Here is a 17,994-nt window from a genome sequence, read left to right on the forward strand (position 1 = left end):
ACTTCAGATGCTTTTTCTGCTCTTTGACAATCTGTCCTTACAAAGTAATAGACCTAAAGGGGTCTAGGCTAGGGCCGCACCATCCACCAGGGCTGTCGTTACTGACCTGCAGGTGATAGCACAGAAGCTGTTCTCTGGTTTTGGTTTCGTCGTCTGCATTGCTGAATACCAAGATGCTCTGTTCCCATTTGTGTCCATTGCCATCCACTAAATTGTCTTACCATAGCCTATAGCTTAAAAGTACACCGGCACATTTTTATGAAGAATAAAAGAAATACAAATCAGAGAATGTAAAAATACAATTCAAGTCAAGGCATATTTTGCATATTCTGACCAGTTTAGCAGCCCAATCATAAGTGTTTTTAAATATCAAAGGTAAGATGTTAGCATTGTCTAGATACTAATTATGGGAGAAAATGCTATTGTCTATAATGAACAGTGGTATTTTGTTAGGGAGAAAAAGAAAATTTAAAAATTCAAAGACTTTTTTTTCCTGTAACTTCTTTTTTTCATTGGCTCCCCCTTTCTCTCTGAGGGTGCCTTTAAACAACTTAGAAAAGCAGAACTTTGAAATTGAACAACTTGGCTGTTCCTTGAAAAGTGGGTGGGGTGACAGTCATGAGAAGGCCCTTAAATAGAAGCACCACTTCTTCTGTTCTGTCCAGGGATTGATTCTTTGAATCTCAGGAACTTATGTTCATTCTTCTTTCCTGTTTTTTGGGTGGGGACCACTGGGTGTGGGGTGTGGTGGGGAGACAGTTGTCTTTCTAAATTTATCATTTTTTTTTTTTCGAAAGAATGCCTCACTCTTTCACCCATGCTGGAGTGCAGTGGCACGATCTCGGCTCACTGCAACCTCCGCCTCCTGGGTTCAAGCAATTCTCGTGTCTCAGCCTCCTGAGTAGCTGGGATTACAGGCACCTGCCACCGCGCCTGACTAATTTTTGTATTTTTACTAGAGATGTGTTTTCACCATCTGTTGGCCAGGCTGGTCTCAAACTTCTGACCTCAGGTGATCCACCCACCTTGGCCTCCCAAAGTGCTGGGATTATACAGGTGTGAGCAACGTCACCTGGCCTCAAATTTTTCTCTTTTTCTTTTTTTTTTTTTGAGACGGAGTTTCACTCTTGTTACCCAGGCTGGAGTGCAATGGTGCAATCTTGGCTCACCGCAACCTCCGCCTCCTGGGTTCAAGCAATTCTCCTGCCTCAGCCTCCTGAGTAGCTGGGATTACAGGCACACACCACCATACCCAGCTAACTTTTTGTAGTTGTAGTAGAGACAAGGTTTCACCTTGTTGACCAGGATGGTCTCCATCTCTTGACCTCGTGATCCACCTGCCTCGGCCTCCCAGAGTGCTGGGATTACAGCTCAAATTTAGTTTAAATATTTAGAAGCTTAGAGATTTCTAACACCAACTGATGTATACATACAGTAACAGAAGATGCTTTTCTCTCTACCATTAGCATTTGAGGGGATTGCTATGAAGATTGGAGATACTTCACTGGACTGAAGATGTGCATCTTTTGTTTGCCCAATATTACAAACTTATTTTGTTTTGCCTTCTTTTGTATTAATATTTTGAATTTTATCTCAGCAATATTGATTTCAGTTAGAACTTTGTATTGCTTCAAAAGGAATGCTCTATTCAGAGAGTCTCCAACAGACTAGAAGCAAAATAAGTCAACTCATTTTTGGATTATAGTCTAATTGAAAATAGCCTACATAACAATTATATTTCATGCTTAAAATATACATCTGTGCCCTGAAAATTTAACAAATAATGTATAATTTTTGTATTCACTTGCTAGCAACGACTTATTTTCTCTCTACAGATTTTGAAACTTTCCATTTGTAATAATACTATTCTTTAATGATTACTGACCCCTTAATTTTTACTTTATAAAATATTAATATACATATATAGGCTTATATTTTTAAAATATATAAAACTTTGCCTTAACTATTTTACACTATAAATTTAATCAATAGTAACTAAATTGGCTAAATTAAAATTAAAATCACTTTTTAGATCAATGTTTATATCTATAATAGAGTTTTCAGTCATAGTTCTATCAAAGCAATATTGTGTCATTGGACAGTTATAGAAAACACTGGGTCACAAAAAATAGTTTAAAATTAATTTAAAACTAATTAAAAAGTAGTTTCTATTCTCAGAGTTTAGCAGTCTAATGTGTAGAGCAAAAACATCATAAAATAATTCGTGTTTAATAGTAACCATTGTACTATATACATGTAGTTACGCATATTCATGTATCTTAGCATATCCTGTAACATTCTGTCATAAACCTCAAATATATAAAATACAATGTATTTAAAAAAACAAAAAGATGAAAGGAGTAACAGCTGAGTGGAGACTTGGAAAGTACACATGAGTAATCCAGGCAAGGAAAGAGGCCAGACATTGTCATTCGACTGTACTCTTCTCATAATGCACACACAGACCCTGGAACAGTGTAGTTACTCAATAAACTTTTGTTTAAAAAAAAAAAAAAGGGTGAAATCACTGTTGGCCCAAGGCTACCACATTCGTTTCTGCCAATTATACTCTGTAAGAATATCCCACTTTGGGCAGCGGGGCACCCACAAATCCATGAGCCCTAGGAAGAGTTGTGCCTTTCCAAAGAAAGGTGCTCCTTTTCCTAGTTTACTGGGCAGCTTCTGCTCTTCAAGCCAAGTGCTCACAGAGCAGTCCGCAGAGGGAGTCTCTTTCCAATTGACCCAAAGGAGATATATGGGACACTGATGATTCCATTGTGTGAGGTTTCATGGATGAATTGGGTTCTTGAAAAGGTCATTGTAATGGTGAGGATTTATGATGTGGATCAACATGGGGGGACTTTTGCATGTGGGATGGGGGCAGATTTAGCATAAGTTAAGGTACAGAGTCTGAGATGAATATTATATGTGCAGTAGTCAGTGAAGAGACTAGATTGATTGGAACAAAATGTGCATGCCTGATAAGTAGCAGATTAAATGGGAAGGTGAGCAGAGGTCACTTTGTGAGGGCTCTGAATGCTGTGTAAGGAATTTGGATTTTATCCTCCAGATGAGAAATCATAGGCATTTGTCCCAGTTCATCACAGGATCAGTGATATCTTATTTAGCAGATTAACCCAGGATTATGCAGCATAGAACAAAAGGAGAGAGAAATGATTAAAGGGAAGGAGACAAGGTTTGAGGCGGCTGTATATAGTACATGTTTTTAGTATCTAGCCCAGGATTGAAGTAATGAGAATGAAAAGGAAGAGCTGTTGTGTTAGTGCTTCCCTATATATGAGCATTTCGATTGCTTCCAGTCTTTCTAATTATTGAACATATGTCCATCTGCATAAGTGAATGAGTAGTCAGTGCTTATCAGTTACATCAGCTGAAGTGTAGTGCCTACTGTACACTAACTTCAGTAGGCAGAGCAGAGGAATTCCAATTTAATCCTATCCTCAGTAATCCTTTTTTAAATTCTTGCCAGTCTCATATCTGTGAAATAGTATCCCTTTTTCGTATGTGAAATATCTCTCTTTGCATTTCTCTGATAACGAATGAGGCTTAGCATATTTTCATGTTTATTGACCATTCAGACTTCTTGTCTAAAATATACTCATTTTTTGTATTGCATTTGTCTTTAGTTCTGTATATTCTGGATACTAATCTTGTGGCAGTCACATAGTTTGTCAGGGCATTCTCCCAGTGTTTCTCTGATCTCTTAATTTTGTATATTAGGCATTTTATATTAAAAATATATTGTAGGCAATTTCTTAAGCTGCTTATTTATGATTTAAGCATTTTCTATCTTGAGTAACAAGTTCTTTAATGTCAAACAATTTCTGCCTGTATTTTGTTCTAGATTAAAATTTGAATTAATTATTTCTTACTCAATTTTTAATTTATGTGACACTAATTTGCATAACTACCAGGTAATTTTTCAGATTAAGGAAAATGAAAAGCGGAAAAGGAAAATTTTGTAAACTTTATTATAGTTTTCTTTGTAAGTCTATAATTGAACCATGATGATATTTTTAATTTTTGTATATGACCAAAAGATATCCACATCCATCACGGTTTGTGATAATGAAAATTAATGCCTTTTTCATTGATTTTTACAGGAAATCTTTCAGAGTTCACCTTCGTGAAGTCTTCGCAGAGTAGTTACTTCTACTTGGGTTGAATATAATTTCCTTTCGCACATATTTCTGGCCTTAGTCTTCATAACTTCTTGCATATGTCCAGAGGGAATACATTGTCATTTTTAAAACAGTTAACATAGGATTCGTTTTACTTTCAGCAATTCACAGAGGCTGTGAGTCCTTCAGTGTTACCCCCATCAATTTTGCCACTGGACCTGCTTAATAACGCTATAACTGCCTTTACTACCTTGGAAGACCTTATTCGATATCTTGAACCAGATAGATGGCAATTGGACATAGAAGAGCTATATAGGCCAACTTGGCAAATTCTTGGCAAGGCTTTTGTTTTTGGAAGAAAATCCAGAGGTAAGCTCCCTCTTCAGATTAGAGACTCACTTAATTTTCCTAGCATCTAATGTTTCAAATTCCTTTGCCAGAGCTTCTAAAGGGTAGAGTTTAAAATTCATCAGTAATATATTCAATAAATATTCTTAACATTTAAGCATATTTATATATTGAATAATAATATATACAAAAGGAAAAACTTAGTTATAACCCAGTGAGTCTGGAAAATTGAAAGGGATACTTCTGAAAATTCCAGTTATATTTCATCTTCAAAAATATCATTTTGATGAAGGCCTTCATTGCATTTTACAAAAATCATTGCTTACTCAAACCTAATACTTGGAATATGCTGATTTCGAGATTCAAGAGAAATTATCATAGCTGTATAACCAGGTTAGGGGTAGAAAAAGGGGATGTTCTACAAAAGTGTTTGTCTACAGTGTCTCCCATGGGTCAGTATTATATCACTTTGCATTTTCTAACCTAGACACTTATAAAAAATATGAAAAATGACATTGACCCAACATATAGTAGAATTAGTAGTTTTCAAGGTAGCATCCATAGCAAGAAAGCAAGAACCTAAATGTACCCACACCATAATAATTTTTTTTAATTTGCTGTTGAAATAATAACTTTCTCCCATATGGGCATATCTTTCTCTAAGAGTGAAGTGAAAGTGCTATTAATTAAACCCCATTCTACATGGCCAAGAAATTGGAAAAAAATGTTAACTGAGTTTTCTCTAAGTTTACCTAATTTTTTTAGTAACATTAGAATTGAAAAGTATACATATCAGACACAAAGGAAAGTGTATAGAAACAACTGTTTATTTACAATGCACTCAAAAAATCCGTTTTAGTCTGTCAGAAGCATGGAAATCTACCACTTTAGAGAAAGTAATGACAGCCTAGAGAATTTATGTGAAAGGAACAATGTTCAGTTAATTTGAGCCATTCACAAGGGCAGATTGCAGCAGACTTGCTCTTCTAAATCTTGTCCGAAGGAAACCCAATTCCTGCCCTTTCCTGCTCTTAAGAGTGGCAGTGCTTTTGGATCATGAGCTTTAATCTCAGCAGGTCATGTTCAGACTTGCCCAGCCCTGGTATTTCATTATGCCAACAGACGTGGTTTCCTTTTGGCAATATTTGAAATCGGCGTTCAAGCACATGGGCAGCCGAATCCTATCCAGATGCCGAAAGCTGTTACATATTTATAAGATTTGATCTTGATGAATAACTTGATGAATACCTTACAAACAACATTTCCCTTCCCTCCCACTTAGGAACAGGAAGATGAAGATCTGCAAAACTAGCTGAAACCTCCATGAATAGAGCCCTTGTTAGCAAATTTGAAGTTGATTATCATGTTGATCTGTAAGAAGCAGGGGCAGTGAATCAGATTCTAAACTGAGATCTAGTTTTTTGACAGCCGATTTCTGGATTTGAGCCTAAAAACCTCCCTTCTAGCCAAGCCTTTGTGTCTGAAAGATTTGGCCAGAGGCTAGCTTGCATTCAAAAGCATCGGAAGCTGAACCAGGTCTTTCAAATATTCATTTAACACTTTCAAAATTGAAGCCCTTTGCAGTTTGCCAAAACTATTAACTTTTTAAGCATACAGTAAGTGTGAGAAAAGCAGTGTATATTTTTGGAACTTTACATAAACTAAAATGCAGGCGTGGGATAACATCTATGTAGACAAAACCAACTCCCCTCCTGAGAGTATCTCTACAAAGGAATAAGGAGTAAAACTTTTAAAAGCATCTAATTAGACATTGAAATAGATTTTTCACAGAATAAATATATCACAGTGTTACCACATTCATCTTAGAAAGACCACCCTCAGATTACATTACAGTAATAGACTATCTTTGGACTGAATATCTTAAAAGAATGAAGAACTAACAAAGAAAAATATAACCTTTTTTGTAGTAAAACTTAAAATATTGATGATATTTGCTTTTAGAAATAATGATTTTGCTTGGTGATGTGCTCAAAATCTGCTTTCTTTAGAAAAACAAACTAATACATCTTTTGTCTTAGGAGATAATTATGAAAAGGAAAGAAAATCTGAACACCAACTTTCACTTTATAAATATTTTGTGAAGGGAAACTTCTTTAATATTGTAATTTAAGCTATTTACAAAGTATGCTTTGAAGCATTATCTTTCTTTTTTCCTTTTTCTTTTTCTCTTGTTTTCTTTGCCTTCCCCCGCCCCCCCCAAAAGTACTATACAGTGTTTCAAGAATATATGACACAGGACTTATTTTAACGAAGCTTCTATGTATTTGAAGCCTTATAGCAGTAGGCAGCATAAATTTCAAATATGAAATGCCAAATCTAAAATCCTTAATTATATTTTTAGAAAACTGTGGACTGCATTAATGCTTTACTTTTTTCCTTTCATTTTCTTCCTCTGGTTCAGAGTTTTCATTCATCCCTTGCTACAGCTACAAAAAAAAAAAAAAAAAAATACTGTATTTTCTAAGTCAAGCTTAACTAGTACTTAAAAAGGGCTTTTGACTTTTGTGTCACACATGATAAATGAGTGGAAGCTAAGTTAAAAGTGTGTTTAAATTTTCACATTGTAACAGGTATCACAACTTAGTTCACTTGGGAAATCTGTTGAAACTTTTATTGTGGTTAAGTAAACATTTTAAAGAGAACATATACAATCTCTTTCTATTATCATGAATTATCATATTTAAAACTGTTTGACATAGGTGAATATGCTTTGCGAGCTGCGAGCTTCTTCATTCATGCTAAAGAAGTACAGTTCTTAAATAAGCATTGAACATTTTGGCAGCCAGATTTTGTGCATATTTTTAAGTCTTCTTCCTCCTTGCCCAGGCATTAACTACTAGAGAAAAGATTCAAATAAGCTCATATATACTTTTAGCAACAAAAGAGGAATGTGTACATATACTATTAGATCAGCAAAATGAAACCAGGTAAAATATGTGATACCATTTAGCATAAGGAGCTCATTACTTTTAAGGGATAAGTTGGTCTATTCAGGGCATTTGAATGAAGGATTTGATATTAAATATTTAAAAGCTTTGCTTTCACAGGATCATTTTCAGATAAAAGAAATCTTTTTTTTTTTCTTTTGCCAAATGAAACAATGATTTTCCCTTGAGTTAGAAAAATAATTTTTTAGCTCAATAAGGTGTTGAAATGGACTCATTGAATTAAAATTTCTATTGTTCTGAATTAAAATTTCTATTGTTCTTTCCTACACTTGACTCAAGTTTTAGTCTGTCATACAATTTACATACATTTCGAGTTTCCAATTTGCCTATGCATAATTTTATAATACATTTCTTAAAATACTTAAATTATCAAGGACAATGAAGACAATTGATCACATATATAACAAATCCAACAAAATAAGCATTTGATTTTTAATTACCTTGTCATTTAAAAATTAATAAAAATTAGCTCTTAATTTAAAAAATTGGATTACATCGTGAGCATTTCTACTTGAAGCCATCTTTAACCAGAAAATATTTTCTTTTTTCTATTCATGTCTGTTTTCCATATTAGTGAAAAAATATTTAACTAGGTTTATTATATTTTAGACATTTCAAATTTTAAAAAATATTTAGGAGAAAAGAAAACCCTAAAGGAATATGTTTTCTGATAGTATTCAATGTCATTAGCATTGCTTTATTTGAATATTTCTAGGGAAGAAATAGGAAGAGATATAAGGCAGAAAATAAATTATATTAGAAGTATTTGTTCTAATAGTGATTACCTACTGTTCATGTGATATGTATAAATTCATATTGAACATGACACGTTATTTTGACATAACATATAATTATCCTGAGGCAGAATCATTTTGTAGTTAAAAACAATGGTTCTTTGAGAATTTATTGCAACACTCTGATGAAAGAATATTTTGTTCGGTCCTCAAAAGTAGGTATTCTTTCATAGAATAAAGCACAAACCACATAGTTAACCAACTTGTTAAAGGAATAGAGACGGGTTATAAATTAGATATATTAAACATTTATTCCACCCATTAGCAGGGGACAGATAGTGATCTGAAGGAGTTTAGTTAGGCTAAATTTCCAAGATGGGATATTATTCAATACATTTGAAGCAGTCCCTTCCTACAACTTCTGCTCGTATAAAGTGTGCCATTTTTTTTCACTCTTAGTCTACACAGCTATCCTAAAGTGTGCATTTTCTTCACGCATTTTTTATATTTTATGATTCTTATTGCTGTAGAGATTACAGAAAGTACTAATGACAGGTTTCAATATATTCTTCACTAATTATAAGAGTTTTAAATTTTTTTAGGGATTTTGTTTTTCATCAAAGTATTCATCATTTTGCATTTTATTCTCCTCTTTGTGTCTTTTTTTTTTAACTAAGGTTAAAACGTGTGGCCCTTTTTGTCTCTATAAAATTTCCTATTTATAACTTTCAACTGTTTTGTTGGCTGTTCTTAATATTACACAATGGCATCCCTTTACTGGTCTCTAGGTCATAATGAAGCTTTGTTTAATATGAAACAGAAAGTCCGATTTGTAGTTGTGTATCTCTAAAATCAACTTAAAATAAGAGGGGGTATTGTTACGGATATTGTTCATGAAATAACATAAGATTTCTTTATGAAGAGAGCTTAATGAAATACATTCAGGCCCAAGCATCAGCATCTATTTTTCTTTGCTTTCTTTTATGCCATATAGTGGTGGATCTGAATCTTCTAACAGAGGAGGTAAGATTATACAGCTGCACACCTCGTAACTTCTCAGTGTCCATAAGGGAAGAACTAAAGAGAACCGATACCATTTACTGGCCAGGTTGTCTCCTGGTTAAACGCTGTGGTGGAAACTGTGCCTGTTGTCTCCACAATTGCAATGAATGTCAATGTGTCCCAAGCAAAGTTACTAAAAAATATCATGAGGTAGGTATATAATTTTCCTTTTGGTTTCCTTTGGGTATTTTATGTCGTAGAACAAAACAGTGAATCTGAAATGCATATATGTTTGGAAAAAAGATGTAGTACTCATGGGGAAAAAAAAGGTTTACAAATAGTTTATGTTTTTATTTTTTTAAATTAGCACCTTTAATTAAAATTCTAGATATTGGGAATTTAGAAAGCTTATTCTCTGGATATACCACATGAATGGACAGGGAAGTTTTTGCCTCTCATACCAAAAAAAAAAAAAAAAAAAGTTTTTTCTGAGGAAAAAATAGTAAAGATTTTCAATTTTTAAACTTTTCAAAATATGAAGGAAAAATATTTCAAAGACAAGCTCAGAGATACATTATCTACTTTGGAGAAGGAAGATCTTTGCTATTTATTTTTCTGCTTGTGGCAACAGAGACTCCTAAGATTACATATTCATAATTATACTAAATATCATATTATTTATGTTTCTTCAAATAACATGTTAAATGTTGTATGGTTTTTTTTAACCTTTCATCTCTTTATTCTCTGGAATGAAAAAAAGTATTATATGATGTGTTTCTAATTATTGTTTTTTAGAACCCTGGGATCCTTAGAACTTGTACATTTAACTTTTTGTTAGTGATGGAGTCTCCCAATTTTATCCCACCATCTCCCCAGCATCATCATATAGAATACTTCTATTAGGAAGCCACCCTTCTTGATGAGTCAACTTTAATTTCTACAAAATATTTACATTAGACCAAGTCAAAATCTGCCCTTCTGATGTCATGTCAATATGACTGCCTTTCCTTTCATTTTTTCCATTAAATAAAATAAGAATACAGAATAAATATCTACTTAATAAATAAAATGATTTTTCATACACATAAGGACCTCAGTGAAAGCCTTAATTGAAGTGAAAGCCTAGCTCTAGAATGGTAACTGGGTCCCTTGTCTTTGGGAATCCAGTGCTTTTTTTTCCACTTGATCAAATGCCAACACAATATTGGTGAAGGACAGGAAAATCATGTCTTAGGAAGTACGGCTTTTGAAACCATGCATGTTTAGGTTACCTAACAGATGAGGGTTTCAGTGAAGGTTCTACCTATGAAAAATCATTTTATTTATTAAGTAGATATTCATGTCATTTCTTGGAAAAATATAAAGGTCATGAAGTAATTTTTAAATGAAATCAGAAGGGCAGATTTTTATTGTTATTATTTAAAGGCTTTGTAAAATTTAAAGTTGACTCCTCAAGAAGGATGGTTTCCTGATACACGTTTGGTACCTGATGCTTCTGGAGAAGATGGGATATAACTGAGGAAAACTAAAAGATACTGTAGCGTGATAATGTATTAATAAGATTCTTACTTTTGTATCAATCACTGGATCTCTTTGTGGGAAGACATTTTAGCCAAATAAACATATTTTCATAATGATTTTTCTAAGTCTCAAATAAGAATTTTCAGAAAAGCAAGTCAAGAACTTTATATACATATAAGCTTAGATGTCATATCTTCCTTGAAATGCTGGTGGCCTACCAGTTCTAGCATCTTTGGTGCATCTATAGGGCTTTAAAGATACTCTATTAGAAAACTGTTACCATTTCAAAATTATCGTCTATTTTTCTTTGTTTCTATTGAATTGAGAAGTAAGGAAAACAAAAGTCACATTACAATGTAATGCTTGAGAACACAAACTCCAAAGCTAGACATCCCAGATTAGAACATAACATTTGTTTGTTGTGTGACTTTGAGCAAACTGCTGAGCCCTTGTGCCTAAATTCCTCATCTGTAAGGTGAGTCTCCAACCATCATACTTTACTGTGAGGATTTAGTGGGTTGATATTTACAAAACACTTAGAATTAGGCCTAGCAATTTTCATGCCCTTAATATATATTTACGACTGTCTCACTCATCTTTACTTTTTCACCATGCCTAGTCTTATTCTTTGATTATAGTAAATGATCAGGAAAGATTTTATAAATTTTGCCTTGAAGGAGGAAAGGTGTTCTGGCCAAAAGGTCTACAGGACACTCTGACAATAGTATTTGTTCCATTTTCTCTGTTCTTTGCGTAATCATTTTCATCTTCTCTATATTTTTACATATTTAATTTTTTATGAAATAATAGTCTTACAGGCTATTATTAACAAGCAGACCTAAAGAGGTATACCATTCAATTGTCTTATTCTAATACCGAGTCTCTGTTCCCAGTGCTCTGTGGTTCTCAGAAGTTTAAGGTCATTTTGTTTGAAAGTGTTGAGCAGTGGTCCATAAGCACTTGTCCTTTGCTGGTTCTCTGTGTCTGATCTAGTATCTTCCATAATCTCTGACTCAGCTTCTCCCTGGACATTACTTTTCATGGAATTATTTTAATTTCAACCTCTAAATTTTCTGAGATGAACTTCTGTCCTGTTTCTTTTCTGGTGGCATAATTTATGTCCTTTTCCTTTTTAATATTTTCTGGAACCTGCTAATCATTTTCCAAGTCTACTTTTCTCTTCCAAGTCAAAACTTTCAAAACGAATTAAAAAGAAGAACATTAATTGTGTCCTTCACCATTAGAATTTCTTATCTAAGACTAAACTTACTAGAACATTAGGAGATTCTTCTACTCTATGTAAATCTCCATGAGCATCAGCAGACAAAGACAGGGGACTTTGATTCAGCAAATGCATCTTGGCATATGTATGCTAGAGGAAGCAAGGATTGCAGCTTGGCCTTTCTGAGTGCTAGGACTGTGTATGGTAGCCTCTCTAACCTTTACCTTACATAGTAATTTTTTTCCTTGCTGAATGGAAAATGCATACAGGTAGATATAGGAATTAAAGACACTGGCTTTGCCAATATTTTAATTTATCTTACCCACCCAGCCTCATTCCAGAAACAGTTTGGAGCAAGACTGTGATAAGGAATAGTGCCAGTATCTGAAATGTAGCTAGCTTGATCCCACCCTAAATTGTTGAAAAATAGTACATCGGTACGAACATAAAATAGTACTCAGTAATCACTGAGTTAAATATCACATTAAAAAAATAAAGTTTAAGTAAGTTTTATTCTAGAATTGTGAAATAAATGAGAAAACCACTTCTACTTTAAAAGTTTACAATTTCTAATAGTTATTACAAGACTTTGAAGTTTATCTCTTCAGGAAGAAAGTTACTAAATAAATAGAATGTTTGAGCAGTAATATTCTGAGTCTATAAAATTATTATCCATCACTCTAATTTAATAATTCATCTTTGGCCTAAGTACAAATAAAGTCGGTGTCACTTATTCTCTCTAAGCCTCTGTTCACTCATGTGTAAAATAGGGGTAATGTAAATTACTTCATAGGATTCTTTTGAGTTAAAGTATGTAAAAACATTATTATTGTGCCTGGCACCCAGTAAGCATTCAAAAAATGTTAGCTAATTAACCTCTGATATTACCACATACTCCAGCGAGGTACGCATTCTCTGTTTTTCTTTTAAGTCTCTAAATAGAACAGTCATAAGACTTGACTTGTGCCTTTTTGGATTAATGCACATTTTCAGGAACAATAGCTTTTAGAAGTTGCTTTATGACATTATCTATCTCATATCCAAAAAGGAGAGATGCTAGAAAATTTCATATTATTTTGTTCTCTAGCCTTTGTTCATAATCCAAACAAAATACAATTTCTTAAACTTTGTTGTTTCTCTCATAAGAAATAAAATGTAATACATTAAATAGGTAGCAAAATCAAATACTTCAAATAATATTTTATAGAATGCACAACTATATCTTTTTGTCATAGTTTTAAGGGGAAATATGTGTACTGTAAGTGTCAATCTTGCTGTATTTTTACTAAAACCCTTGACAGTCCAAACTGCAAATGAGTTTATTTAATAGAGGCATTATTGTTATTATTGCCAAACCTCTTCTCACTGCACAGTAGGATCCAGCTGCAGGAAGTTAGCTGAGACTGGAGCTGATGTCTATGAAGTACATCTAATCCATCTCATCAAGTTTATAGAGGACTTGAAGTGTAGCCAAGAAAATTAATGAGTGGCATAATTGAGCAAACTCAGCTGTGGAGTGATCATGTTTCTTTCCACAGAATTTCTGTACTTGAGTGTATTGCATCAAGTATAAATATTTGTTAAGTGTGTGAATCAATGAATAAGTGAAAGAAAGCAACAAACAGAAAAACGAATTGTGTATTGGTAGTTCCAAAATACTGAAGGTGAAATTCTCTCTAATATAGTCAGATAAAGAAAATAACTATTGCATGGTGAGTCTTTCCATTTAAGTACTGTTCCTTATTCGGAGACAGAATGCTTCCAAATTGTTGGCATTAGAATGTCTGTCCTTACCTGAAATGCTGATGATAAGTTATGAATTATTTTTTTTTTGGTAGGGAAGTGTTTCCATAATGCCTCCTCTTGGAAAAATTAAAATTTGAGTCATTGTTGGGCCCCAAGATTCTTTTATAAAACATTACTTGTTTATAAAAGCAAGTCATAGACATTGATTTTTAAAGGTGGCTTACTATTGTTCCCTTTCAGGTCCTGCAGTTGAGACCAAAGACGGGTGTCAAGGGATTGCATAAATCTCTCACCGATGTGGCCATGGAGCACCATGAGCAGTGTGACTGTGTATGCAGAGGGAGCACAGGAGGATAACCACATGACCACCAGCAGCTCTTGCCCAGAGCTGTGCAGAGCAGTGGCTGATTCTGTTAGAGAACTTACATGTTATCTCCATCCTTAATCTCATTTGTTTGCTTCAAGGACCTTTCATCTTCAGGATTTACAGTGCATTCTGAAAGAGGAGTCATCAAACAGAATTAGGAGTTGTGCAACAGCTCTTTTGAGAGGAGGCCCAAAGGACAGGAGAAAAGTTCTTCAATCGTGGAAAGAAAATTAAATGTTGTATTAAATAGATCACCAGCTAGTTACAGAGTTACCGTGTACCTATTCCACTAGCTGCGTTCTGTATTTCAGATGTTTTGATATGGCTTAGGGTAATGTCAGTAGAGGAAAAAACTGTGCAAGTGAGCACCTGATTCTGTTGTCTTGCTTAACTCTAAAGCTCCATGTTCTGGACCTAAAATTATATAAAATCTGGATTTTTTTCTCATATTCACATAAGTAAATGAGAACATTCTATGTACTTACTACAAACCTAGTTTTTAAAAAGGAACTATGTTGCTATTAATTAAACTTGTGTCATGCTGATAGGAAAGACTGGATTTTTCATATTTCTTATTAAAATTTCTGCCATTTAGAAGAAGAGAACTAAATTCATGGTTTGGAAGAGACAAACCTGAAAACAAGAGTGGCCTTATCTTCACTTTATCTCCAAGTCAGTTTATTTGTGTTATTGTGTACATTTTTATATTCTCCTTTTGACATTATAACTGTTGGCTTTTCTAATCTTGTTAAATAATATCTATTTTTACCAAAGGTATTTAATATTCTTTTTTATGACAACTTAGATCAACTATTTTTAGCTTGATAAATTTTTTCTAAACAGAATTGTTATAGCCAGAGGAACAAAGATGATATAAAATATTGTTGCTCTGACAAAAATACATGTATTTCATTCTCGTATGGTGCTAGAGTTATTCTGCATTTTCAAAAACTGAATTGGAAATCAATAGAATTGGTAAGTTGCAAAGACTTTTTGAAAATACTTAAATTATGATATCTTCCATTCCTGTTATTGGAGATGAAAATAAAAAGCAACTTATGAAAGTAGACATTCAGATCCAACCATTACTAACCTATTCCTTTTTTGGGGAAATCTGAGCCTAGCTCAGAAGAACATTAAGCACCTTGAAAAAGACTTGGCCGCTTCCCAGCAAGGCGTGCTGTGCTATGCTGTAGGAACACATCCTATTTATTGTGATGTAACAGTTTTATGACCTTGCACTCTGTTCCATACACTTATATAAATACATGGATATTTTTATGTACAGAAGTACACCTTTAACCATTTCACTTATTGTACTCTTTGGCAATTGAAAATCAGTAAACTATTTTGCTTGTAAAATGCTTAATATCGTAACTAGGTTATGTGGTGACTATTTGAATTAAAAATGTATTGAATCATCAAATAAAAGAATGTGGCTATTTGGGGGAGAAAATTAAGTGTGTGTATGTGTGTGTGTGCACTCAAGATTTACCTCTTGGACTCTGAGAAAATGAAAGCAATAAAGTATTGTGTTATTATTTTCATTATGCAAAAGCATATGTCAATTCAAAGGACAAAAAATGGAGTATTTCTGTGAGCCTTTCTCTGCTTCTTGTTTCCAATGCCTTTGAGCAGTGGTTTTATTTTTCTCATTGTGTCTTAATACAGATTTCTGGTAATTTAAATTTCACCTGACTTGAAAGTTGTTGTATGGTTTATGAAATACTTAGTGATAGGTTATATGGTAGTATAAAACTGGAAAAAAGAAGCTTGGCAGCTTCCACTCTTGTTTTCATTGTCACTGGCCACTACTAAATAGGGTGAGCGTAAATTGATTTGGTGTATAGATTATTTTACATAGCACACATCAAGGTGTGGTTCCTCAATTCCAGACATAGATTCTTATTCAGAGCTGGTATCTTCAGCATCATTTCCTCAGCCTTTCAATTTGCCAGAGATGTCTAGTGTCCAAGGCCATCTGTCTTCATCCGACTCCTCAGGCAACCACCCTTCTCCTGTGCTTTCACACCTTGCAGGTCTACCCTGCCCCCAACTACATGAAAAACAAAGGAACAAAACGAGCCTATGTGTTCTGCCTTACTTGCTTACCTTTTCCTAGTTTTGTGCTATCCATATAGAGGCCAACTAGATATAGCTCCATGGAATATGCAAAGTAGTTGGCAATTTACAACTTTCATTAGCATAGTAAAGACCACTAAGTCTTAGTAAATGGCCTGTTTAACTATGTTTAATCCAGTGTTTCCAATCTCTTTTCCCTTTTTTAATATTTATTTTTTGTTTACTTATACAATGTTGACAGCCAGAAGATACTGTAAAGGTAGCAGTCCTCACACTGTTGCTGGTTGGTGAGTGGTTACCATGTGAGGACTAACCACTTTATAATCACTTACTCATAGATCCTGTGTATTTTACTAAAAGGAAAAAAATACATAAATAGCACGTGTGACCCAATTTCTGAGAAGTCCAGTAAGTATTGACTGTATTGACCACACTCTGCTTTGTATATGATATCTGTGTGTTTCATGCCTTTGTCCTCGAGTCATGGGCTGCCAAATGACGTTTCTTAAACAATTCTTAAATATCATAAGGCAGGTGTTCATGTCCACACTTTTCATTTCTGCAACTCATTTCTACATCCCCTCCCTCATCTAATAATTCTCATGTGCACGTGGAAAAGGTGCAAAGACCAAAGTAACGAGAAGCTACACTGGAGAAATATCTGGCATGATTTGGTTAGCCTCGGTGCCTCCCTGTCTCCAGGTGCATTGACTTAGGTTTGTGATTCGGTTTAACAAAAGGCAGAAAATGCAAGTTTTACACTCAGTGTAATATCATTATCTCTAAAAGGATAACGTGATAGTCTCCCTTCTGATATTTTAAACTGTTTCAATTATGCATTATAAAGACGGTTAAAATTATAACATTCTTTGCATTCATAACAAGGAGTAGGAAAAGTCATGGTCAGTTCAGGCTGCTGTAACAAAATACTATAGACTGGGAAGCGTTTAAACAACAGAAATTTATTTCTCATCATTGGAGGGTGGAAATCCAAGATCGGGACACCAGTATGGTCTGATTCTGGTAGGGCCATCTTCTGAATTGCAGACTCTCCTCTCTGTGATGTCTTCCCTTTGTAGAAAAAATGGTGAGAGAACTCTCTGTGCACCCTTTTGTATGGGCACAAGCTATTCCTTCACAATCCTCCACCCTCATGACCTTACTACATCCCAAAGGGTCCACCTTCTAATACCATCCCATTAGGGGTTAGGGCTTCAAATACAACTTTGAAGGGATACAAACAATCCATTGCAATGAATAATTGCTTTGCATCCTGTTTTCCATACATGCCCCACATGTAATCTATTACGAAGTCTCAGTGACTTTGACTTTTTGATATTTCTTGTATTTTTGTTTCCCTTTCCATTTCTGTACAGTGAAGCTCTTTTCCACCTTCCTTTCCACTGGCAGCACTGCCATTGTGCTTCCAGGAATATTCAATCACAAATATTGTCATATTACAATGACTTGCTCCCATTTTTTTCCCCATTTTATTTCTCATTAGACCCCCAGGTATCTCAGATAACTGTTAAAGTTAAGGAGATTAACTAATACATCATTCATTGTGTCTTAGATATTTGTTCTATAGTATGATTAATTTTTCTCAGAATTTAAAACTGTATTTAAAATATGAACATATAAAAATATCCATGATTGATGATTTATAACTTCCTTATGAATAATCCTGACTGATTAAAAAATTGCTGACTGATTTTGCATCATCAAACCTAACATACAGCTCTAGTAAACACTTAGTTTCCTGAAAATACCAATGTCTCCATATATCTCCATGCTAACACGTAACTATGTTCTCTTTTTGAGGCACTGTTCTTGCACTTACCTAGCTCAATACTTTCCTCAC

At 34.1% G+C, this 17,994-nt stretch overlaps 1 protein-coding gene across 4 annotated transcripts in view; it reads left to right on the top strand.

Moving 5' to 3' along the window:
- The window catches only part of PDGFC (platelet derived growth factor C), a 215,350-nt gene extending 199,843 nt beyond the window's left edge, over window positions 1-15,507 (top strand). For all 4 annotated transcript variants that reach the window (XM_078367830.1, XM_002745293.7, XM_002745292.7 and 1 more), the window contains 3 exons: window positions 4,304-4,511; window positions 9,188-9,405; window positions 13,925-15,507. In XM_078367830.1, the coding sequence (XP_078223956.1) occupies window positions 4,304-4,511; window positions 9,188-9,405; window positions 13,925-14,041 (543 nt within the window). In that variant the 3' untranslated portion in view covers window positions 14,042-15,507. The remainder of the gene's footprint in view (window positions 1-4,303; window positions 4,512-9,187; window positions 9,406-13,924) is intronic.
- Window positions 15,508-17,994: the final 2,487 nt, after the last annotated feature.

This window comes from Callithrix jacchus, chromosome 3 (assembly GCF_049354715.1).
Source record: "Callithrix jacchus isolate 240 chromosome 3, calJac240_pri, whole genome shotgun sequence".
In the NCBI taxonomy this organism is placed as follows: Eukaryota; Metazoa; Chordata; class Mammalia; order Primates; family Cebidae; genus Callithrix; species Callithrix jacchus.